We start from the raw sequence: 26,414 nt of genomic DNA, 5'->3' as shown, positions 1-26,414 counted from the left end.
AAACACTGTACTGAAAAGACACATGATAAAATGCCCACTTGATCTTCCCAAAAATATAATTATTAAAATTTGCTGAAGTTATATCAATTGAATTTTGCTTTTTATTTCCTGAAATGTTAAAATCTTGACTGGAAAGAATCAGGTACTTATGAACTGCAGCAAAACAAGTTCTTAACTTGCTAGTGATTACATTAACACAGATGCTGAAAATAAACATTTTGCTGAATGAAAGTCCTCATGAACTTAGGCAAACATAAAAATTTCTTCCACATCTACATTTCCCTTCTAAAAGACAGTTTAGGCAACATGCTAGTCACTTTAGAAAATGTTTCTTGTTCATTGTTGCTTCATGTTAATTTTACTTTGTTCACATAAAGACCTTTTTGGTAAGTGATATGCGCATTTATAAGGCACATTCAGATCCAAGGATGAAAAGCACTAACTAAAACCGCTATCATCATTTCCACTGCAAAGAATTCAGAAAATGTGAATCTTTTTGTTTGAGAGGAACATAAAGTATACACAGAGGCTGCAGAACGTAGTTTTAAAGAGTAATGTAAAGACATCACTGAAAATTTCAACACAGATCTAATGAAATCATTGACACTGAGAAATTACACACCTATTATTTTGCAAGGAACTCATATATTCCCATTTTTAGCAATGCTTAAATTGGAGAAATCCTGCTGGAATCAGTCTCCAGAAATTTAGTCCTCTCTTTTTCTCCAGCTTCTTTCCATATAGTGATCACAAACAGTAATTGTATTAATATTCAAACTCATTTCTTTGGCTAAGAAAAGGCAGCAGTGTATCTCTCTAGGTCATAACCCTGGACTGAAAGATTATAAGAAGACCCTAGAGCCTAGATGCCACATCTCATGATCTAGTGTCCCCAGGGCTCACCAGCTCTACCCTCCTCAGGCCAAGCACAGCTCCTGGACTTTGCCTAGATTGTCAGCATGAGTCTAGGCCCACAAAAACCTGTCCTCCACACTGGAGTTTGACAGTGGATGATCTTAATAGCCTCTTGTTTACTAGGAAGGCTGTAAAGCTGACTTCTTAGGTTCTGAATGACTTCCTAGGTTCTGAATGACTTCTTTGCCTCGGTCTTCACTGGCAAAGGCTCTGACCACACCATCCAAGTCTCGGAAGGCAGACCCAGGGACTGTGAGAATGAAGACCTTGGGCCCACTGTAGGAGAGGATCTGGTTTGAGACCATCTTAAAAATCTGAATGTGCACAAGTCCGTGGGTCCTGATGAAATCCATTCGCAGGTCCTGAAGGAGCTGTCGAATGAAGTTGCTAAGCCACTGGCCATCATATTTGAAAAATCATGGCAGTCAGGTGAAGTTCCCGATGACTGGAAAAAGGGAAATATAACTCCCATTTTCAAGAAGGGGAAAATGGATAACCCAGGGAATTACAGACCAGTCAGTCTCACCTCTGTGCCTGGCAAAATCTTGGAGCAGGTTCTCCTGGAAGGCATGCTAAGGCACATGAAAATCAACAAGGTGCTTGGTGACAGCCAGCATGGCTTCACTAAGGGGAAATCCTGCCTGACCAATTTGGTGGCCTTCTATGATGGGGCTACGGAACTGATGGACAGGGGCAGAGCAGTTGATGTCATCTACCTGGACTTGTGCAAAGCGTTCGACACTGTCCCACACAACATCCTTGTCTCTAAATTGGAGAGACATCAATTTGATGGATGGACCACTCGGTGGATAAAGAACTGGCTGGATGGCTGCACGCAAAGAGTTGTGGTCAATGGCTCAATGTCTGGCTGGAGACCAGTAATGAGTGGTGTCCCTCAGGGATCGGTGTTGGGACTGGTCTTGTTCAACATCCTTGTCGGTGACATGGACAGTGGGATTGAGTGCACCCTCAGCAAGTTTGCCGATGACACCAATCTGTGTGGTTCGGTTGACACACTGGAGGGAAGGAATGCCATCCAGAGGGACCTTGACACACTTGTGAGGTGGGCAGATGCCAACCTCATGAAGTTTAACCATGCCAAGTGCAAGGTCCTACACCTGGGTCAGAGCAATCCCAGGCACAGCTACAGGTTGGGCAGAGAAGAGATGCAGAGCAGCCCTGCGGAGAAGGACTTGGGGGTGTTGGTTGATGAGAAAATGAACATGAGCTGGCTTCAGTGTGCGCTTGCAGCCCAGAAAGCCAACCGTATCCTGGGCTGCATCAAAAGGAGCGTGACCAGCAGGTCGAAGGAGGTGATCCTGCCCCTCTACTCTGCTCTCGTGAGACCTCACCTGGAGTGTTGTGTGTACTTCTGGTGTCCTCAACATAAAAAGGACATGGAACTGTTGGAACAAGTCCAGAGGAGGGCCACGAGGATGATCAGGGGACTGGAGCACCTCGCGTATGAAGATAGGCTGAGAAAGTTGGGGCTGTTCATCCTGGAGAAGAGAAGGCTGAGTGGAGACCTCATAGCAGCCTTCATAGCAGTATCTGAAGGGGGCCTATAGGGATGCTGGGGAAGGATTCTTCATTAGGGACTGTAGGGATAGGACAAGGGGTAATGGGTTCAAACTTAAACAGGGGAAGTTTAGATTGGATATAAGGAGGAAATTCTTTCCTGTTAGGTTGGTGAGGCACTGGAATGGTTTGCCCAGGGAGGTTGTGAATGCTCCATCCCTGGCAGTGTTCAAGACCATGTTGGACAGAGCCTTGGGTGATACCATTTAGCGTGAGTGTCCCTGCCCATGGCAGGGGAGTTGGAACTAGATGATCTTAAGGTCCTTTCCAACCCTAACTATTCTATGATTCTATGACATCGTGGTTGTAGTTGTTCCGACCTACTTTGTTCCTACCAGTACATGATGCCATATTTAATATGACTCTAAATTTGGAGTCATTTTCATATAGCACAGATAAAAAACTATGAGCAGTGAATTTCAAATGCTTTCACACAGATGGCAATGCTGTACAAAATACTATTTCATTTTTCCACACTCAGATGAGAAAGTATAAATGTCAAATAAACTGGAGATTCTCCTCTGAGGAAAAAAAAAATGCAAAAATTTAGAAACCAGTGCCTAGATGGGAGCTTAGCAACCCCCATTTTGTCACTTGTTATACAATCATGTTAGTTGCAAGCCAGTGGGTTGATTCCCTGGAATGTGTCGCTCCACTATATTTTGCAATCTCTTACTGCCATCCTATGCCATTTTTTGTCACTGCACAAGCCATGACATGCAAAAAAAAATTGCTGAAGAAATGCTTTCTCACATACAGCATTTTCTTTCCTAAATGTTTGTCATCCTCATTATCATCTGACCCTCATTCCTGCACCCCCAATTCTGCAAGAAAATATTGAATTCTGAATTCCCTTTGAAGTTGATGAGAACCAAGAACCCCCATCACCTTTGAGGATTGTGTTAGAAAAGCTAATAACAAGCTCTCCCCTATAAAACTATTTCTTCAGATGCCCATTGCTTTTCAAACATGTGGCTTGATTCTCATTTGCACTGATTGACTCCACATTTCCATTCCAGTACTGCTTAGGGACCATAAAGTAAATGAAGATAGCCCTGCATTTTTCCTGCTATAAGAAAGATGCCTATAACTGGTGAAAACAGATTCAGAGTATACATTATTCACTCAAAAATAATTTGCAAAAATTGCTGTTTAAACAGCATTAAATGACAGAACACCAAAATGAATGAGGCACAAGAAACAATAGCAGTCTATATTGAACCTTACCTTTAAAACTTTTTCTTTCAAAAATTGCTCTAAATGACTTTACGTACTTCTGTGGGTGTCTTCTTTGTCAAATGTTTAGGGTTTTGGTAAAGGAACACTGCTGGGAGCCTAACCTGCAAAGCATAAAAATGTAAGTAGGTTTTCTCCTTTTCTGGTCCCAACAGCTCTAACAAATGTTCTATTAGCCAAGATATTTCCCAGCACTATGTGTAAAAGCCACTCCATTTTAGTTCTGCTCTAGACCTTGATGATTAGAGTTTAGTACAGAAATTGTGGTTGATATATTAGAGCAAATAGATTTGTTTCTTTCCTTTTCCCTTCTCCCACTCGGTTGTGGTTTTGTTCTTGTTGCTGCACTGATTAAAATTAAAATAGAGCTTAGCTTCTCAGTACAGCCAGTGTAAACAAACTTTCCAATACAAAGCAAACTCTGCAATCACATTTTATACCACATAAACTCCATTTTCATAAAATGCACTGACTTCAACTGTTCCCAGCTATTGTAATCCCAAAGCACAATGCTGCAAGACAACATTTTTATTGATCTTTTGGTATGTGCTACAGTAATTCCTTTTAAACACACTTCAGCCATCACTCTCAATGACAGCGCAATCAAATGAGAGCTGCAAAGTATTTCATTATTTATCTTTCCCTAATCATAGATTCATAGAATCATAGAACCACAGAATCACAGAGTGGTTTGGATTATCCAGTTCCAACCCCCTGGCCACGGGCATGGACACCTTCCACTAGACCAGGCTGCTCAAAGCTCCATCCAACCTGGTCTTGAACACTGCCAGGGACAGGGTAGCCACAGCTTCTTTGGGCAGCCTGTGCCAGTGCCTCACCACCCTCTAGTGAAGATTTTCCTTAATATCTAATCTAAATTTACCCTCTTTCAGCTTAAAGCCATTAATGAATACATACTGTCATAGAACCTTGGGGGAAAAGCTCTGGTAGAGGCATAAAACAGTCATCTGATCCATTCACTGCTAGAGCAATTTCTGTATCTCACTTAATAAGCAAAATTATCTTCTTCTGTGCTCAGTTTCCTGATTCTAACATTATCCAAAAAAGGACAACTTGATATGTCTTAAATAAATGATATCCAAAAGTGTTCTCCACTCTCGGACATCATTTGGCCCTTGTCACAACCCTCTGCTCTGTGGCATATTCCAGTATGGCGAAATCCAAAGTTGTAAGTTACCACTTTCTGCTTACTTGCAAGGAGAAAGAGTGCAGAATCTAATCTTGAAAACTCCCAGAACATGCTGGATTGTTATAAACAGAATCATATTTTTAAATGAGACCTAATTCACCATTTCAGGTGCAAAACAGGTCCCTACCATAAAAAAGGGATATGAGGGTCATACTCAAGGTCATGAAAAATACTGGTGCTTCTCCCACACACATGCACAAATCTAAACCTAGTTAATTAAAGATTTTATTGCTACAAAAAGAGGAAGAATAAATATAGGGAAAAGTGGTGTATATTAACAAGGCAAACCTATTTTTCACTGATAACACTGGTCTCCTGAAAACAGCAGGGAAATACAGCTAGCAGATATGAAGTCTAACTAATATTAAAATAGCAAAAAATCTTTATTTTTTTAAACAAAAGGTAGTATCACAGAATCATAGACTAGTTTGAGTTAAAAGGGAACTTTAAAGGTCAACTAGTCCAACCCCCCTGCAATGAGCAAGGACATCTTCAACTAGGTCAGGTTGCTCAGTCCTGTACAACCTGACTTGGATGTTTCCAGGGATGGGGCATCTACCACCTCTCTGGGCAATGTGCTCCAGTGCCTCACCACCCTCATAAAAAAAGTTCTTCCTTGTATCTAGTCTATCTCTCTGTTTTTTTTGTTTAAAACTATTCTTCCTTGCCCTATCACTACAGGCCCTACTAAGAAGTCTGTCCCCATCTTTCTCATAAGCCTTCTTTAAGTACTGAAAGGCTGCAATAAGGTCTCCCCAGAGCTTCCGTTTCCAGGCTAAACAATCCCAGCTCTCTCTGCCTGATATGTTATATATAATACATTTTCATGCACTCAGGGGACAGAGATTATTCAGAGGGGAATTCAGCTTCAAGCTAGGTCCATAGACATTTAAGTACAGAGACCTGCAATAAAAATAATTTGCCAGCTTAACTTCAGTACTAAGCAAACACATATACTTTAAACCACAGCTGATGCTTTTGTAAGGCTGAAGAGTATTCTACGCATCCCTAGGTATTCGTAAAGTGCCCACGGTAATTTTAGGCAAAAAAAAAAAGTTTCATTGTACAGAGAAAAATACAGAAGTCTCTCTATTGCACTTCATAAAATATAATTTATTGTTTGAAAGAAAAGAACCCCCAAGTTTTTTTTCTGTGTATCTTGCAAGGCTTTTGAACTGATCCCTATTATTTGTTATTTTACATAAGTGTTTAAAAATGTTAGTCCCTCAAGGTTACTAACTACAATGCCAGTCTGTTCCACTTCACAGCTACTTCACAACTGCTTAAAAGTTTCTTCACAAGTCACCTCTACTTCTGAATTAATTTTACACTTACTAGCAATATTGCAAATCTCCAGATTCATAGTCCAAGCATGCTCACATTCTCAAGATACAGCTTTCAGATAATAGACCCTTCTACCTTGCTAGAACTATTGCCCATCTGCTTTGACAGCTCTTCTTCTGTCATCACTTGCTCTGGCATTTGCTGCACACTGTCCTACTGTCTCTGCAGGTCTTAGCTATCCCATTTTCTCTCTCTGGCACTTAGCCAGAGCTCTTTAAAAGCATTTTTATAGGCAATTTTTCCATGAACATTTTCTATTGGCTTATCTTTGAACTGTGATTTGGCTTTTCTCCTACAGTATCACTTATATTTATACTAACCTATTGCTGTAGCCATTGAAGTGGCTATTCTAAAACTATCTGTACCTCAGACAGTCCTGCAAAATTACTGATATAATTTCTTTAAATCTCAGTTACTAAGTGGTGTATTTTTTGATGGGTGTTTACTTACTCATTCTCAAGTCATATTACACTATTCCTTCTATTTCAAACCCTAGAAAAATCTCCACAAAACCAGTTACACCTTGCTATTGATTTATTTCTTTTAAAAAGATGATCATCCAATGACCAGCCTAGATTCAGAGTTTTTAGCCTTTTCCTCACCAATTGTGTAATAGCAAGATGCCACTTGTATTGATAATTTGATAATGAAAGACTAAGGTCTGTGTATAGTCAAACTATGGATTTTTTTGATGCAGGAGATTTAAATTATAGGGTCAAGTCTAATGATGACTGCCTGGGTCATTTTATGAAAGCTAACATTTGTTGCATTGCATACCCAATTATTCTTTTGCTTCAAGACATTAAACTGTACCTTGCCCTGCTGAAAATAAGCTTTTTTTTCTCCATGTCATAGTGTTGTGACACTAGGATAGGTTCAGTATAGTTAAATAAATAACATGTAAGGAAAAGAGTACTTTAAAAAAAAATCTAATTCAAGCTTAAATAGACAATTTTTAAGTGCTGATTTTTAAAAGTCATCTATTTTCCATTGTGTAATTTCCATTTAATTAACAGAAATGTGAGCAAGCAGCAATAGGACAGATAAAAGCTGCCCTGAGCCCACACACTTATGAGTTTAAGGCTTGTTGACACATCAGACCATATCCAGGAGCAAAAAATAAAGAGTCTAAGAACTGAGCCCCAGAACAAACCCACTTGGGATAAAAACTCCTTTCCTTTGCATTTTGAAGCTGTGACAAAGGTCTCTGCAATCAGTTGTGAGAGAGGGAAGACAAAGAGATAGTGCACAAGGAACCTTGTCTGAAATTAAGTAACTGTGCTTGTAGAAAGAGGGAAACCAAAGTCTCTTACAGCAGCTTTTCTTCGTTGTTGCTGATTATAATTAAGTGCTGAATCAGTGCATTCCTTGACTACTTGACAAAAAGGATATAAGCAAGTAAGAGACAGTTGAGAACAGCTAAGGCACAAGGAAGTGAAAAAAACTCTAATATCAGAAGGACTTTTTAGAAGTGGATAGCCTAAAATCCACCAAGGACTGCTTGAAAAAGAACAGACTTGTTAATTTCTAGCCTTTTCTAATCTGCATTTTCTGTTAATCTAGGTGACATATAATTTCCCCTGGGGTTTCTTTAGCAAGCAGAATAATGAACAAATATCTGCCCAGGAACAGTAAGAGGCTCACAGTAATATTAAAACTTTCCATCAAGATTACAGAGTCTTCTAAAAGTTCAGTCAGCTCACTTCTAAACTTCTGAAAGTTGTATGGCCTCTTACAGAGGTCACAACAGAGGGATTTCTTTTGGTCTTAAAATGCAGCATTCTGTAATTCTTCCCAGTTATAGGGTTGCCTCCACAAAGCTCATTTAAAGTGTTCCTGCTGAACATGTATTTCTGTAACTGCCAGGTTCCCAGTGGTGAAATTACACCACTTTGCTAAAAAGGAGTATTTGTGAGCAGTTAACATTAAGATGTTTAGCAGTGCTTATATATGAGAAGTATATGCATATGTTCATTCACAATTATTGTGAACTTCTATGAAAATACGAAATTTCAGATATGAGAAATTATGCAGTTTCCTTCCACAACTCATGAAAGCTCAGATGACATTTTAAATAACATCAAATGAAGACACAGTATTAAAATTGTTAAATATTGCATTTGACACACTTTTTTAAATATTGCTTTTGACACACTTTTTTTTGCAAGATTTATAATATTTATCTTATTATAAATAAGATTTATTGCTTACAAAGAATAATTCCAGGCCATTTCCTCACAAATGCAACACTGAAGACTGCTTCAAGGAGTCATTTAGCCTATCATAGAATCATAGAATAGTTAGGGTTGGAAAGGACTTTAAGATCATCCAGTTCCAACCCCCCTGTCATGGGCAAGGACACCTCCCACTAGACCAGGTTGCTCAAGGCCACATGCAACCTGGCCTTGCGCACTGCCAGAGATGGAGCATTCACAACTTCCTTCGGTAAACTGTTCCAGTACCTCACACTCTCACAGTAAGGAATTTCTTCCTCATATCTAATCTAAATCTCCCTTGTTTACGTTTGAACCCATTACGCGTTGTCCTATCACTAATGTCCCTGATGAACTTCCATAATGTTAACACCCTTGAACAGCAACTGTGTCTTTTTTCACTTTCAGACACTACTGAGCACAGAATAGGAGACTTTTCAGTGACATCTACCACAGAGAACAGATGAAAATCATATTTATATTAGTCTTAACCTAACTTTCTCTCTGACAGCATTATTAATATCAGTATGTTCCATGATTTAGGGCTTCATGAAGTTGCAACCAAAGACAATCACAGTGTCTTAACTGATTTCAGTAGCAACTCTATTAAGTTCCTTACAGTTTTACAGAAATCATCAATAATGATGTTCTGATGGTTTTTTGTACTGTGGGCCTTGGACCAGTAGACTAAATTGACATCAAGGGCTAGCTACAGAGAACAATTTCATTGCTCACATTGCATGTTAAAGTTGACTTAGAAAAACAGTAAATAAATTTCCACTTTTATTAACAGAACTAATTTCAAACTAGAAAAAATCAGATCAGATCTAAGCGCGGCCTGAGTCAGTTGTTTTGTACGGAGCCACTTCTAAAATCACTTTGTCTTGTCAAATCACTACGTGGTAGGAAGTCTGGGAGGAAAAAAAATGACAGATGTCTTTTCTGAATCTGTGAGATGCTGAGCTGTTTAAAATAAAGTAAAAATGTGACAAATCCATTTATATTTTCTAGCAATGCTGCCACGTCCTGTACTTGGGCTACAGATTCTACTCATAGAAGTGTGTCTTCCAGTAAGTGACATCTACAGCATAGACTCACTGAGAAACCTCCTGAGCTACAGAAATTGTTAACAACCCCTGGAAATTGTGTAGGCAAGGTCAGAGTGAGAAGACTGGAGACACTTCTCTTTCTCTACAGACCTCTGTATCTTGTTAAACGATAAACCTTTGTTTGGCTTAAAAATTCACACCAGTCCCACCTCCTGTGAGCCCTACTACGTTCCGCTCAAGCCTCAGTAAGTCTCAGTTATTTTCATTAGTCCATGAAGGAACTGAGGACACGCATTTCTTTAAAATAGGAGATTTCACAGAAAGCACTTAAGTTCTGCATCGGATCCAGCTTATCCACTAAAAACTGATCTTGGAAATAAAACACCAGCAGGGGCAGGGCAAGAAATTTTGTTCTCTCTTTCTTCAACAAGTGTTTCTTCTTAAAAGGTAAATAATTCTGAAACAAAAGTTTGGAACTCTTCAGCAGTCATTATTTAGTTAAGAATTCAGTAATTTAGACCTCTGACAAATTAATTTCAAATACTGAAGAAGAATTTTCTATTTGCTCAGAATTAACCTTCTCAGTTTTGACTCTCATATGGTTTTGAAAAGGTAACAAATCTGGCTTACAGAGTGATTGTCAACGCCATGTAAGAAGTGGGTGACTGACAAACCTTGCATAAAAACATTGTAAGGAATAACCAATTAAGACACAGATATAACTGACATAGGGCCTCCATTCATTAAATGCTTTACAGTACAGTAAGCCAGCATCTGAGACACATGACAGAAAGACAGCAGTGAACATGGCTGGTGCAAACTGTCCTTTCACAAAAAAAAAAAAAGCATTTGGCAGCAGCTTTAAAAAGAGATTTCCTTGTCACAGGCATTCCAAACCTCAAAAATCTTACCTCATTAAATAAATCCAGCTCTGTTGCTAAAAGTCATAAGCAATGTAGCACTTCACTGCTACCATACAGAAATAGATCCAAACATGAAACCATCTGTTTCCTAAGGAAAAAAAAACAAATCCCACACACAATTTAGCACCTTCTCCATCTCTTCGTAGTCTGTAGTTAAGTTCTCAATTTTTTAATTCAACCATAAGTTAGCAAATGATATTCACAATTAAATTAGCGTTTCCAATTCTGAAATAACAGTTTAATCCATCATTTTCAAAAACTCCTCCTACTCAAACTCTAAGTCAGAAAAGCTTATTATCCACAGATTTGGCTTTATATTCAAATTCTGAGTGACAGACTCAATATACTTAAACTGGATCTTTACAAAGCGCCCTTGAGTGCAAACTAAAAATGTGGCTATATTTATTAACTTATCCTTAGTGCAGGGTTCTTATAGTGCATGCTACCCACTCAATAATGTTTGACCCTGTTTCAAAGAAAAGTATTTTTCTATAGATTAATTTGCATCTAAGGTCATTTTATAACTGGTCTTAGAGAAGGTCTTCTAGGATTTATCCAATTAAGCTCTTAATTATGATACCTGTTTGTAATAATTCTACAACACACACTGCATTCCCAGAAAGTTAAAGATTGTACAGCATTGAATTATGAAGTGCATAACACATGAGATTTCACTGCACATCTACGTATATGCATGCATCTACTCCAACAGATCTCGTTTGTTACAAGCTGTCTTTCAAAAAAACGAAAATCTCTTCTAATCAACAATTAAATCAGAATAGTCTTGATCACACAATAACCTGGAGAGTACATAATTTGGCTTCATTACATTATCCAACACTTCTTTAAAAGCTTATTGATGATTGCTTGATAAAACAGCATTCAATTCTTAGAGTGTGTACAGTGATACCATTACATATTAAAGTAAATCCTCTCCAAACATCTTGGCTAAACAAAAAAAGTACTGTTGTGACAAACTACTTTCAAAAGTTTTAATTCCTTGTTTAATGAAAGAATGTATCTCTGAGGAATATGCATTTATAATTTCCTCTGTACTCATTTTCCTTTTATATTTTATTTCTTAAAGTCATCAGTGCCTAGAATTTATTCATGTAAGCTCTTGAATTATGTTAAACGACTAGGCACCAATATTTCTGGATTCTGTTACAAGCTTCTTCCTGTCTTGTCATACGACTTTGATCTAAGTCAGTTACACTCAAAATTTTAGGTGTCTCTACTTTTAGTTATTCATGCTGAGAAACATGGAGTGTCATCTCCAGGGATAACAAATACTTAACAGGTTCAATCCATTCTATTTGAAGCTTTAAGTGTTCAGCAAATCTGAGAGAAAAACAGGTTCAAAGGCAGAAGACTCAAAAAGTCAGAAGGCATACAAAAGTCACTGATACCTCTTAAAGCAGATCTGATATTACTGACTGGAAAAGAAGTTTGTAGAGATGTTCCCTACTGATGGGACATGAAACACACACCACACCAGGCAGATTAATGACAGGTAAAAAAGACAGAGATTCTATTCCCTTAATATTTCTTTCCTGCCACTTCTGATGGTTCTGCATATAACTTGTAAGATCAGGTCCTGATATCTTTGCATGTCATGTTTTTACCTAGGAGGGTTTAGCAATATTTACCTGCATCACGTCATGCAGACTTTCTAACGCTTGCTATGTGAATTCTGAAGGCTGCAAGATCTTGTATAAACACACAGTACTGTCAGCTTCCAGACCCTGTACCAGATTCCAGATTTCAGGTAATCAAAACACCAGGTACCACAAATATAAACAGGAATGACATTACCTGAGTCTTTCCCAAAAACCCTTATGCAAACGAGACCAGACATAGAGAGCTAGTCACTGAGTTAGTCATTTCATAGTCATTTGCACAGGCTGGACAACTGAGCCGAGAGGCATCTCATGAAGATCAGCAAAGAGAAATGAGAAATCCTGCATCTGGAGAGCAACAGGCCCATGCACCAGTGCAAGCTGGTGCCTGACTGGCTGGAAAGCTTAAAAGGACTTGGGAGTCTTGGTGTAACATAAGCAGATCATGCACCCGCATGGCAAAGCAGGCCAACAGCATCCCGGACTGACTAGGAGAAGCGCTGCCAGCAGGTGAAGGGAGATGTCAGCACTGGTGACACACACCTGGAGCGCTGTGTCCAGTTATGGGCTCCTCAGTGAAGGGGTGATAAGGAAATACTGGAGAGAGTCCAACAAGAGGCCATAGACATGATTAAAAGATTGGAGCACTTCTCCCACGAGGAAGGGCTGAAAGAGCTGGGACTGTATAGCCTGGAGAAGAGATGGCTAAGGGAGATCTTAACAATGTATGCAAATGCCCGATGGGAGTCAGGCTCTTCTCAGTGGTGCCCGACAGGACAGATTAAAGCACATGGAACACCTTGTGAACACAAGAAAACACTTTATTTTTACCTATTTTATTACCTTTATTTTTACATTTATTTTAAAATACAATTTTATTATGTATGGTCAAACACTAGCACGGATTGGCCAGATTGGCTCTGGAGTGCCCGTGCTTTGAAATATTCAAAACCCAACTGGATATGACCCTGGACAACCTGCTCTGGCTGACCCTGCTTGGGCCAGGGGCTGCACCCCCTCCCAAGAGGTCTCCTCCCACCTCAATCATTCTGTAGCTCTCTGAGGAGCCAAACTGGACTCCTCTGCCTTTCCTAAGGGCAGAGGAAGGCAGCATTAGCAGAACCGGGACAGCAGACATTAGCAAAGCCAACATGTGTGCTGCTAGACCCCTCCACAACTAACCAGCAGCACTGACACTAGAATGGATTTGTCACCTCTGCCTAGGTCCTGCTACCAGCCAAGTATGTGCTGCAGCACACCCCAGTCTTCCCTCCACAGATGGTGACTACAGCCCTTTCTCCACAAGTCCTTCTCACACTCAGGTTGCTCCAGACATTAGTATGCTGGGAAAAAAAATATGGTAAAAGGGCCAAAATGGCAGAAACATGGCAGCTTTTCCTCGGAGTACGCGCACCTACACGTCCCCTGGTACAGCTTTCCTATCGGCTCCAGCCCGGCCAGCGCCGCCCTCCCTCGGGCACCGCCACAGCGAGCGGCCCGGCGCTTCCTCCTGTGTACCCATCATGGCGGGTGAGAGGGAGCCTCGCTCTGCCGATGGCCGGGTGACATCGTGCCGTCGCCGCGTGGTGGCGGTAGTGAGCAGGCGTGAGGGTGTCACGTGGGTCTGCTCCCAGGGTACAGCGGGCGCGCTGGCGTTGGTTGCCATGGTGCTGCTGTGAGGGGAGGGGGTTCCGCCGTCATGGCGCTGTCCGCGCCGGCCCCCTCCCGCGTCTTCGCCGAGCTCGTCCCGGCCCAGGCTCCGACTCCTCTAACTCCGGCCCAGGCGGGACGCGGCGGACCCCCGGCTCCGTCCGGCCGGGAGGTGCACGTGAGCGGCAGCGCGGAGCTCAGCGCCGGCCCGGACCGGGCGCGGGTGTCGGCGCGTCTGAGCAGCCGGAAGGAGGCAGCCGGGGCGGCGCGGAGCAGCGTGACCCGCCGGCTGGAGTACATCGCCCAGACCGCCCGCCAGCGCGGTGTCCCGGTGAGAGACGCCCCCCCCCAGGCTTCCGCCTCCTGCAGGCGCCGGCGGCGGAGCGGGGACCCTCTGTGAAACGGCCGGCGGGCTCTGGAGGGCGGGCGGTTTCCCTGGGAGAGACGAGTGGAGGAGCGGGCGGGTTAGCTCTCATCTGCTGGGGGGTCCACTCGGAGCCGCCCCTGCCGTTCTCGGCAGCCTGTGGGGTAAAGGTGTCTTCGTGACGGAGACGGGAGCAGGAGCAGCCCTGAGTGGAAAGGCGCCGGCTGAGGGGCCCCGGGAGCGGTGCTTGCATCGGCCTGACCGGCGGGAGGCGCAGAAGTAACGGGAGTAACGGGGTTTGAAGCTTTCGGCCCGCTGTCTCAGGAGTGCGCTGGGGGACTGCTGTGAAAGCCTGCCTGTGCTTGGGAGCTTGTAACTTTGCCAGCCCCAGCAGAAAAGATGGAATGTCGCAATCGGGCTGTCCCAACAGGCCGTTGGCTTGGCTTGGCTTGGGAAAACTAGCCTGCTTCGATGGCGCTTTGAACAGCCTGGTCTAGTGGAAGGTGTCCCTGCACGCGGCAGGGGTTTTGAAATAGATGATGTTTAAGGCCCTTTCCAACCCAAACCATTCAATGAATGCAGTCCTTATGTGCATACGGATGAAACTGTTAAAGTGGTACACAGCAACGTAACCCGTACACGTGTGTTAAGTGTCAGTATAGCTATGTGATGGCCGTAGCTTACCAACAAATGCTGCAGAGCTTTAGTAGAGAGGTATGAAAAAACACGAGACGTGGTCAAGGCAGCCAAAGTGACACAACCCCTTTGTAGACTCAAAAGCTTCATTTACCATAATAAGATTTTTGGCCTCAGGAAGTGATTTGTGACAATGAGAAAAGCATAGTCTTGCCTTTAAAGCTTTTTGTCCGTAAAGCTCTAAACCTTTATAAATGCTCATAAGGGTGATATTTGTCCTAGCAATTATGTTGCTGATGTTTTTTGATTTTATAAAATGCTTTTGAAGAGTGTCCCACACCTAGGACTCTTTTTAAAAACAGAACAAAGCTGATCTTTGATGGAATAAGTGGTTGCTTTTGCAAGTTACTTACTAGTGAATCTCCTCAGGAAGTTTGTGCCCTTTTAGTGTATTCACAAATGAGCTGAGGAAAAAGGAGATGACAGTTTGCCATCAACACCAAACTATTTAATGTAAAAAACAAAGGATTGCAGAAGGGCATCATGGTACTGTGTGGTGTTACAGTGCAGTACAGGATTAGTAAATGCGATGTAAGAGAGTAAGTTCGTTGGCCTAAACAGCGATGAGTTACAGTGAAAATGCTCATGTTTCCAACTCTGTATGCATTTGAAGTGCAGTGCCCCAACAAAATAGGATTTACTGTTTTCTTATTAAACTGACAGTGATGCTATCAGTGATCACCTTTGTGTTTCTAAATAAAGCATTTGTTCAGGAATAAAGAAGGCAATAAAAAAGACCCATGATTTACAAAAAGGTCATATTGGAGCTGTGGGACTAGAAGGTAAGGAGAGATGGAGGCTGCTGTGGGCTAGAGACCTGATCCTGCTCCATACGTTTTCCTGGAAAGCATGGCTGGGTACGTGTCTGTCACAAGAAGCACAGTTCTGTTACCATCAGAATGACTTTTTCAGTCAGAAATGGTGCATTTTTGTATGGGGTTACAGGTTGAATGCCTTCAGTTTCTATGAAGTTAATTAATAGGAGTTTAAAGTCTGGTGGGATGGAGCACCTCCTGTGAGGGAAGGCTGAGAGAGTTGTGGTTGTTCGGCCTGGAGAAGAAAGGGCTCTGGGGAGATCTTAGGGCAGCCTTTCAGTTCTTAAAGGGGGCCTATAAGGACAATGGTTAGACTTGGGTACATGCAGTCAGATTCAGAAACGTAATGCGAGCAAGTGAGGAGTGGTGGTGTAACATAGGTGGAGAGGTAACTGTTTTTACACTGTGAGAGCATTCAGTGTCTTATTATAGTTATAATATTTTCACAGTAATCTTTTTGTTGTTTCAGAGATACCAGGTTTTGGAGAATGAAAATGTTCTTTCTGCTTACTTTGGGGACTGTGAAATGCTGCTTAAGTTGTAGGTTTCTCAGTGTTAGCAAAGTGTTAGCTCTAGGGAACTCCAAGAAAAACAACACGAAGTTGGGGTTTTTTTTCAGAGTAGTTCCCTGCAGTATAATTTTTAGTGCTTTGTTCCATCCAATTTTAAATCACTCAACTGCTGGAGCTTTTATTTGCCTTGCAGCTTTTCTGCTAACAACTCTCACTACTGGCAATTTGTTCTTAACCACATTTACTAACATCACTTGTAGCTAATACCATTCTAGACCACTGTAAAATTAATCTCTCTTCACAATCTCCATACTGTTCTAGTTGTTGCAAGCTTATGTAAGGCCTCTTTATAAATCAGATGGCTATTCTATATATTTATTTTAATTAATCCATAAAACAATTTCCTTAACCCTTGTTATTGCTATCATAGTAAGCCTGTGAGGAACCAGATCAGAAGTGCACAACCTCTGCAGCAGCAGGAGCTTGCATTAGCAGTTTGTCAAGATGCCTAGGGGCAGCACCTAATTTCCATATATATTTACACAGGATTTTAATCAGAAATAGATGCACATAGTGGCATTTATTTATAGAGTGCTGTAAGTATATGCAGCACTACAGAGCATAGAATCTGCTTTGAAGGCTGCAGGGAAAGTAAAATCAATGGGGAATCCAATCTCTCTTACTCAGCCCAGCTGCTCAAAAGCAGCATTTTTTTCCCTTTCTCTGGAAGCAAACTGATTTTATATTTACCACCTAGCGTTTTATTTGGGGAGTAGAGATAACACTTGTGTTCTTTAATCGCTATATCTAATAATTGGCATTGGCCATCTTGTTTAAAAATAACAGTGGTAGTATTTGTTGTACCAGTCAGAGTGTTATTTAACAAAACAAACCGGCTCACAAACTATATCCAGTGGGCTCTGGCTTAGAGTTTGTCTGTACTAGGATATATCCTTGGATATATGTGCAATATCCTCCATATTTTGAAATCGTTATTTAGGAGTCACAGCTATGGATGCACATCCAGTCAATCAGTTAAAAAGAGAGTTTTTAGTTTTGCTCACTCAGTTACAAAATCTTCCCATTTCAATATATCCTTGAATAAGAAAGGTATAAACCTTTGTAAGACATCACCTTTTTTAGACTACCATGTATTTTAAGAAATACCCCCAAAGTATCTTTGCGTTTGCTGAGTACAAATCTGCTTTTTACCCATCTTAAAATAACTGTTTCCACATACTTCAGTTATTTCTTGAATGGACATTAAGCAGCAGAAACTTCTTCACCATAGATTTTTAGGCTGTCATTCTGTCCGACTAATGCCAGACAGAGCTGAGTGAGTGAGCAGATGGGAGGCTGGAGCATGGGTACCCAGTGCCTAACTGGGGTACATGCCGACTAGAGCTGCTTATCATCCTTACCTACCCAGGGACACTATGATGTTTTGAGATACAAACATGCATCGAGACTCTCAATAACCATTTCTTTATTACTAAGAACACAAGTACTTTAGGTTGTTTAAATATGTTTATTTTTCATAATGTAAAGTCATATTAGATAGATCAGTGCAAATGTACAAGTAAATTGTAAGAGGTATTTCCAGGTGTCTGCAGTTTTTTTTTGTTTATAGCTACACCCAGCAGCATCTTACCACAAGGGTGCCTTAGCGTATATTTCCAAACTATAAACACTTTCCCTTACTAAGGCTGGTCTTGTGTTTAATGACAAGGTCTCACAGTTTTGTTTAACTCAGTAACAGGAGCAGAACGCATAACTTAATCTGCAGATGGGCTTTCTCATACTGTATTGTTATACAGCTGTTTCCTTGCAGCATGCTTTTGCGAACTTACCTATTTAGGTTTTTCCCTGTTCTCTTCCTGGATAAAGGAGCAATCATTCCTGTAAAGAGCAGTGGTGTTGTGAGGATGGACACGATGGTCCTGTGGAGAAAATATTGTTCAGAAATAGGTAAATATGTAGCAGATAGGTAGGAGGAAGGGCTATATATGATTTTGTTCTGTTGAAAAGGAAAATACAAGGTGGAACACAGGTCTAGACTAGATGTTAGAGGCTCAGTGGGATAATGACTGTCTTTTTCATTTTTGTTTTTTAGAGTATCTGCAGCAGTGATGGTTTATGTCACTGCTGACTTGGAGAATAGGCTGTATAACCGGAATACAAATGCTATTCTGTTAAGAATTGTTCAGTGGCTTTTGGGGTAATTGAGTTCTCACGTAACAATAATGTTATATTCATTTAATTTTCCTATTGCGATTTTGACCCACAGATTTAGAAAATTGAGAAAGTTATAGCAGAAGTCCTGCACACATGACACATCAAAAGTGTAGCTTTCCCTCAGTGAGTGAAAACTTGTTTTTCCTGTGGCTTTTGAAACCAAATGGATAGGCCCTCTGCCAAAATATGAGCAAGAGACATAAGCAGTAGGGGAAAATAAAAAAAGCCTTTTGCTTTTGATGTAGTCGAAGTTTTGATTCCAACTTAAAATTCAGCCATCACCTACCTGTCTTTTCCATATCTTAGTCCAACACAGGAACAAAGTATCTAACAGAGGATGTATCACAGGAGGCAACCTTGTTATGACTTAAGTGATTATTTCGCCTATTTATCTTCAGAAACAGGTATTTCACAGCTACTGTCAAATCTGGTGGGATAAAAATTAGCTGCGAGGGAAATTTTATAATAGACGGCACAAAATGATCTTTCAGTTGATCTTGCAATAGCGCCTGGAGCCACAGGATGGCACTGTCCTTAAATACACAAGAACCTCGTGGAGGGCAAAACCAAACTGGAAGCTCGAACCTGTTCACCCCGAAAGAGGACTTTTTCGAAAAGATGATTAAGGAGTGGGGACAAGGGAATGCAAATGCATTTTTTTCTTTTTTTACGTTTTATTACAGCATAGTTATTTCTGTGAAATGAGAGTTGTAGAAGAAAGCTTCTCTCTGTGGTTATTTATGTAAGATATGTAAGGGCTCTAGAAAAATATCTTTCTTGTCAGTTGTAATTGGATTCTGTCATAAATAGTAACATTTGCTCCATTTTGAAAGTTAAATGAGTTGTTGGTTCTGGACTCACTTGTTCACTCTTTAGCAAACAACAGCCAGCCACATAAAAGGGGAAATACAGTTTTTAGTGACTAACTGGCTCTGGTCCTTGCCCTTACTGGAAGAGATTATCCAAGAATAGGACTGTTGTTCTTGGATTTGAGTACTACCAGTCAATCAAAAAATTGACATTTCAAAATTTGTTTCTTGTAGGCTGCTGTGCAATGGTAATTATGGATCAAATTTCCATATGATATTTTAAAAGGAAAATGCTTCTCATGATTAATGTCATTATATAAACTTACGCATGCATGCTACAGGAGAAACTTGAAGATTTGGGCCTCCGTAGAAAATATTCAGACACAAAGCATCTTTTGAAATGTCAGTCAAAACTGAAAGCAAATATTGTTCTCCTGTGCAAACAAATTTAGTAAGTAAAACTTTTTCAGTAATTGAAAGGCTTAGTAGCTGCTTCCCTATGACTCCTGGCTATTAAATTCGAAGTGATATTTACAATTAAATTTCAAACTTTGCTTTTTGTTGTGTTATAGTAATTTCACAATAAAGTGTTCCTCCAAACTGTTTACTGAAAAAGCAAGTGTGTGAGAGAAATGTGATTGTTAGACCACTAGCAAGCTTGTCACATACTCAGCCACAACCAAAATTATTCTGTACCTTAGTTCAGTATCTTATTTATAAGTCACAGAGGATTTGCTAGTGCTCTGTGCAGCCATTATGTTGAATAATGTAGCTGCTGTGAATGCAAAAGTGTCACTGGTGGAACAGTTTTTAAAGGTTATCATTCTGCCAGAATAACCAGTGCTCAGTCATTGTTCTCATCACCTTGTTACAAGACACTGCTGTTAAAATATCTTAAAATAGGGGCCTGAAATGCACTTTTCACACCCGAACTTTCTGAAAGCAATTGAAGCTTCTAGATTTTTGAACCAGGTGAATTCACAGTCACACTTTGATACACACCACTTCTAGCTAGCAGTCACTTTGAAGACCTAGTTGTTCTCTTCAAGTGAAAAGTGATAAAATGGTGTTATAGAGCTACTGTATAATTTAAATAACATCAGGAAGTCTTTAGCATGCAGCTAGTTTTTAACTGAAGAGTTTTGCATGGAAAATTCCATATTTCTGTTGCAAAGCCATAAGTAATAAGCTAAAACAGTTCAACCTTTACAAGGCACAATGTACATACAATTCCAACAGGTGCTTTATTTCAGTCTTTTAAGATCCTGTTCTTGTACTTTGTTTTAGGAAGAAAATATGACTGTAACAGAGGATTTTAATAGAGTAGAAAATACTTACCAAATGGAAGCAGAGGTACGTATTCAACCTAACCAAAAATATTAACAAAAGGAGAATAAGAAATATTTCAAGGATCAAGGAGGACAGACTGCAAAGCCTGCCTTTCCTCATACTGAGGAGTAGGTGTTCTTTAAAGGCAGCACAGTCAAAAGAAGCTATTGAGGATGGCAGTTTAAAGCAGATTTCAGATGGTGTCTTCTGTCTTGTGTAGAACTTGTTTTCTGCCACTATAATAGAGAAAAAAAATCCTTTCTTCTCAGATGAATGTGTGCTTTTTAAGTGTTAGACAATGCTACAGAAAGGAATATTTGGTTCTGGAGCTCTACAGCTGTTGTTCTGTGGCAGTGTAAGCAAACCCACGATTCTGCACTCTCCTCCACCCACTGCCCTTCCTGCCCTCTACTTCTTGCAAGGAGTTGTACTTAGGTAATCAGGTGATAGGTCAGTTCAGAAAGCATCTCCAGCTAATAACTCTTCTTTTTCCAGATTAGTTTTTATTTTTTCCATTATTTTAGCTCCCTGAACTGTAAGCAATGCAAGGCAGAGGACAAGAGTGGATGGGGGACAACAGTGGCATGGCAGCCATAATCTAGATCTGCTTAATCCACTCTTGAACAGCACCTGGACTTTGGTCTATCTGACACGACTCTGCCATTAGCTTGCTGCAAGTAAAGCAAAGCTAATTGTTTCCTGGGTAATTGACTTGGAATCCTGCAGGTAAAAAGTGCTGTGTGAAGCTGAATGTTATGGGAATAATCCTGTTTACTTCAGAAGTGGCTCAAGAGAGTATAATTTTGCATGTTTGTTCTGTAGTAATAAATAAATGCTGTGCTGGAGATATTCATTGAGGCAAATGATATATATTCAGCCAGTAGATCTTTTTAGACCATGAAACTTTAATGTTCACCCAGCAAATTTACAGATTCCTATGAAGAAATCCTGGAAGCCAGCGATACAATGATAGCTTAGTTCTATAGAGCTGTTATTTACAATCCCCTAAACCAGAGTTCAGCCTCTTTAGTCTTCTTGCTTTCAGGTATATTCTCATCTAAATAACACCAATAAATACAGAAATAATTGAGAATTTGGAGAACAAATTTGGGAGTTTTAGAATGAGTCTTAAGGTCTCATCAGTGTTGTGTTCTCAGTGACTTTAACTTCATAATGTAGACACCTACTATCATGAGAGCTTAAATCACCGTGTTTAACAATTTAATAAAACTATATTGAATTATGACAAGCTAAGGCTTACTTCAGTCTTCAGTGGTAACTTCACCAATCGTCTCCCTTCTGCTATTCGTTTTTATACAACAAAGATTGTAGGTGGAAAGTTTGGATTTAGTGTTCATTTGTAGGCAGCTCAAACCAGGAGTAATTGCTGTTCAAGAGCTGTGTGGTTGCCTAGATCCTGAGTGTCAGAACTTGAAAAATCTAGCCACACTATTGATATTTGGGCTGCCCTGTGCATGTAACTATCAATATGGTCGCTCTTTATGCAGAGATTAGTTTCTCCTTGCTTCTCCCTTTATCTGTGTACTTGTTTCATTAGTGCAGCTTCATAAACCAATGAAGCTCCACTGCCCAGTGTATTTGCATACTTCAGCAATATAAATGAATTTAAAACTAACTTCTGCTCGCTTCTTTACTAAAGAGTTTGCCATTATATTTGTGTTTTACACAAATGGAAGTCGTGCATTATTTCCTTCTACAAACTTTTCACCAGTTATCTGCTGTAAGTCTTTAAAAAACTAAAGCAACGCCCAGATAGCTCTTTCAAGGTATAATCAAGAATACAAGACACACTTTCAACTGTAAGGAGATAAATTTTAATACATGGTATAACAAAGGAAAGCTCTATAGTGTCTAAATCGTAATAGTTAATTTATTGCATGGTGCTGTCATGGAATGAATGCTATGTTGGGTTTTTACATTTATTGATCTACTCACCTCCCTATAACCTGTAGCTTCTTGTCCTTCACAGCCTTATCCAAACCTTGCAATGTCCATAATGGTTTTGCATACCCTTGTATTGCTTTTTCACACTTTTTAACCTTAATCATAATAGAAGAAATGGAAATGCTGCTTTGCATTGTAATGATTAAGTACCCCCTGCAAATGTAAGTGGAATTTATTTTCAGCTGATTTTTTTTAATGGGGAAAACCCAACAAAATTCACTGTTACTGCTCAGTTATTTTCTTCCCCTGAGGGCACCTGGTTAAATGCTTTTTTAACAATAAAGTTCCTGAGTGCCCAAACTGCCCCAGTCTGAGTAGCTTATCTCTTGATTAAGACTTGTGGTTCTTTTGTTTGAGCATTCTTTTGTTTCATCCCCTTGAGAGAACTAATCTCATAAACACTGATAGCAATCTGGAAAACACTGTGACAGGTCCTCACAGTGAGACTTCCAACTTTTCACAAAATACAACATGACAGTTTTCTGGCAAAACAGCACAAGAGGATGCATGCTTTTTATATATGGCAAGAACTCCCACTGAAGAGAGAAATCTAGACTTGGTCTCATCTTCAACCTTTGTTCAGATTGATACAGCGCCTTGCAGAAAGCGATCCAGCCCCTGAGTTACAGATAGAGGCTGCAGAGCAGAGGTGAAGATGCAGACTTGGTGCAGTTGTGGAGGACAGGCATGAGCTTTTGTCCAAGTAGAAGATGGAATTGCACTGGCACTTCATCTTGGTCAATTTTTAAGGCTCTAAGTTCAGCTTTGCCTCAGTTATGTGGAGAGCTATGGAGCCAGTGCCACGATTCAAGCCAGGATGAGCTTACATGTGCTGCACCACTAGGCTACCGAGGGCAGTAAGACATGTGCAGTAGTTACTTTGTGATAATTGTCAATATCCATTTTTTACCTTACCCTATATATGAAGTAACCCCCTCCTCTCTCACCAAGCGATTCCACTGCCTTGAATTTTATCACATTTTCCACAAGGTAAGTCTGTGGTATACACAGGAAGTTACTGCAGTGCAACTGAAGTACCATAACTTAGATTTCTGTACTGTATAACTTCACTGGGATAGACGTCTGCAGGCACTGCAGCCGTCACGGGGCTGACTGTATGTCACGGGTCAGCAGCAGAATTTTCTTTACCACAGCTTTTTTAATTCCTCTCCTGTTGAAGGTGTACAAAAAGAAAGGAATGAGTCAGGAATAAAAGAGAGGGTGAGTCCGACTTGGTGGTAAGAGCATTGTACTGGGAAGTGAACACAAGGGATTTAGTTCTCCCAAAACCAAGATTTGGGAGCCAGGATTTCTGGTTCTGGAATGCTGTAGCAGCTCAGCATCATTGCTTCGCTCCTGGTGACTGTGCTCTGCTACAGGGAAAGGGTGGCTTCTGCCTGGAAAGTCAGTGCCTGGATTGGCACTTCCCCACAAGAAAAGTGGTAGGGCTCTTAATCTCTCTAGGGCTGACAGTGATGCTTGCTTTGCAGCACTCAGGAAAGCACCTGAATTCCTGATGCATCTGTATTTAATGTTTCTTATTGCCAAAGCCACAGATAGCTAGATGTTTAAACTGGTTTTAATCCAAGTCTGAAGTGCCCAGTTCTCTGTAGGCACTGAAGTGAGTCTTAAACCAATGCAGGGTTTTGAGCTCACTTGCAAGCTGGACGGGGCTACCTGTAGTTTATTCTCATAGTTTCGGTTTCTTGAACCTAATGCTTGGAATTAAAATGTAATTTTCCTTCCTGCACCATGATTTCCACATCATTTTGCTTGAACTTCTGCATAATTAACATCTAGTAACCTAAAAAAGGGAAGAACTGGGATGCACCTGGTCATGTGTCCCAAAGAGCACATTCATTCTTCAGATTGTCTACATACCAAGAATGCCTCACTTCCTCACAAAAGAGCACTTCTTAATCCTCAATTTTAAACCATTTTATGAACTACTTTCTGTTGAAAACCTAATTACAGTCTCTAGGGCTATATAAAAGTGTTCTAAGTAAATAAATTTGGTGTTATATACAGGACTAATATGTTTACTCGGTTTTTACATATCTGGCTTTATACTGATTTATATCCAAGTGTTAATTCATAGGGAGAAAATGAAAAACTTTGCGTGCCGTCTGTGTTCACTCCCAGGTCTGTATCATATTCAGTGACTTTGGAAAAATGCAGAATGTTTGCAATCTACTCATTGAAAAGTTAGGAACCTCTGTTACCATCAGCCCACCCCATTTCTACCATACACCAGAAGCTGTGGACACCCTTCGGTAAGTTCTCACTCATGCCACAGATTGTACAGCCTTGTATAATAGTTAATAGGAATACATAGAATACATAATTTATCCTGTTTGTAGTGGGAGTGAATTGTTTTCTTCATACTTATTAAAATTTATGTTCAAATATTTCAGTATTTGTTTCAAACATAACTTGGAAATTAATGGTTACCCTAGAAGATACAGCTTGTTCTTTTGACAGTGCCTATGTGCAAAAGGAGAATGTAATAAATGGAAGGATAAGCTACTGTGAATACTGGGTCAACAGAATTTGACTTTTGTCACTACGTCAGCATGTGTAGATTTGTGTTTATTTGTGAAGGTACAAGTGTGTTACCAGATGCTGGTAATTCAAAGTACCCTTGCTAATTCCAGTTACTCTTAGCTGCTGACATGATCTGAAAAGAACCATGTGTGGTGCTTGCTCAGCATCGAAACATGCTACTTTGAAGCTGAGAATCTTGATATTTTAGATTTTAACTATTCAAAGTGCTGCTTCTATTGATATTGCAGGGGCAGAGGGAATTTTAGTCTTGGTTTGGGTTTTGCCTCTTTAAACAAAAGAATTATATCTGGTGCAAGAAGCAAGCTCAGCTGGCTGCTGCTCACGGTTCTGCAGGTGTCGGAGTGTATCTCAGAGGTACCTAGGCAGGAGCTCAGGCCAGTGTGGTTTAGGAGCATCTGGGATACTCCTAAGCTACTGCGCAGAAGCTGATGGCAGGTGATGTGCTTACATCTATGCAGTTACAAAAGCTGAGGCTTTAAAAAGTAAAATGCAATAAATGTTTGGCAGGAATACTTGGAATTCAGTTGGCCCTGTTATTATTGCGCTGCTGCTTCTTTCTCTCAGCCGTCAAGTCTGCGTTGCTGCTGTTGAAAACACCCGACGGAAGGCCCAGGAAGTCTGCCGGCTCTTTGGCCAGTCACTGGGAAAACCTTTATTAATAAGAGAAGAAGAAACAAGAGAATGGGGAGGCCACACTGAGAGTCACCTTCCCAACTCCCCAGATTTACTGACTCTGCAGGAAAGAATCCAGAATGCTACAGCTTATGCTTCTTGTAGAGTGTTCGCTGTGTTTGAGATAAAGGGAAAAGAAAACAGGAGAAACAAGTTGCTCTAGAAATCTTCAAACCCTACATATTAATAAATTTTTCACGCTTTTTTGAGTGTGTTGGGTTGGTTTTTTTTTTAACTTTATTCTTATGATAGCAAGTATGGTTAGAAGAGGATATTAAGAATGAGGCTTGTTTAGTGAGCCCAGGTAGAAGGTTTCCTAACATATCTGTCCATGTGCAAAAAAGCAGATGAACTCTTCCTTTGCATGTCTCATTTGAAAGCAGCATAATGCAGGCTTTGATAGAGAGAATAGCTGAAGTATTGCAGGATTTAATTACTACAGCTCTCCCCAGAAGTATTTCAGTTCCTGTTGGCATTTATTTAGCTCTAAGGTTACAATTAACTCTGAAAGTACAGTTCTTAACTATTTAGTTTCTTCCTCTGCCCTTGTAAAAGGGCCAGATACTTCATGTGCAAAAACCTTTGGTACTTTCCAGCTGAACCCAGGCTATATAAAGACCTTTCCTCACAGATCTAGAAGGAAACTAATCCCCATCCCGAGTTGTGGTAAATTGAACACACAGTGTGTTCACTTCCAATGAAATGGATTGTTCAA

At 40.4% G+C, this 26,414-nt stretch overlaps 1 protein-coding gene across 2 annotated transcripts; it reads left to right on the top strand.

Annotated features, from left to right (window-relative positions):
* The first annotated feature begins 13,706 nt into the window (after positions 1-13,706).
* IRAK1BP1 (interleukin 1 receptor associated kinase 1 binding protein 1) lies at positions 13,707-25,905 on the top strand. Of its 2 annotated transcripts, XM_057412500.1 has the most exons (4): positions 13,707-14,068; positions 20,456-20,521; positions 24,605-24,735; positions 25,592-25,905. In XM_057412500.1, exons 1-4 carry the CDS (start codon positions 13,787-13,789, stop codon positions 25,860-25,862), a joined length of 750 nt encoding a protein of 249 aa, XP_057268483.1. In that variant the 5' UTR covers positions 13,707-13,786; the 3' UTR covers positions 25,863-25,905. The 2 variants fall into 2 exon arrangements, with proteins under 2 accessions (XP_057268483.1, XP_057268484.1); XM_057412501.1 differs by lacking the exon at positions 20,456-20,521.
* Positions 25,906-26,414: the final 509 nt, after the last annotated feature.

The sequence above is a fragment of the Pezoporus wallicus genome, unplaced genomic scaffold, assembly GCF_028554395.1.
Source record: "Pezoporus wallicus isolate ANWC-B61680 ecotype Strahan unplaced genomic scaffold, APGP_CSIRO_Pwel_v1 contig_4788, whole genome shotgun sequence".
Classification (NCBI taxonomy): domain Eukaryota; kingdom Metazoa; phylum Chordata; class Aves; order Psittaciformes; family Psittacidae; genus Pezoporus; species Pezoporus wallicus.
Note: the sequence above shows the minus strand (reverse complement) of the source record. Positions and strands in the feature narration are given on the sequence as shown.

What these genes read in the sequence shown, in the direction of transcription:
- IRAK1BP1 (XM_057412500.1), top strand. Translation starts at nt 13,787, where the DNA reads ATGGCGCTGTCCGCGCCGGCCCCCTCCCGCGTCTTCGCCGAGCTCGTC. An exon ending in CCCGCCAGCGCGGTGTCCCG is followed by an intron (nt 14,069 to 20,455) that starts GTGAGAGACGCC and finishes ACTTTGTTTTAG; the next exon opens with GAAGAAAATATGACTGTAAC. An exon ending in GAAGCTGTGGACACCCTTCG is followed by an intron (nt 24,736 to 25,591) that starts GTAAGTTCTCAC and finishes TCTTTCTCTCAG; the next exon opens with CCGTCAAGTCTGCGTTGCTG.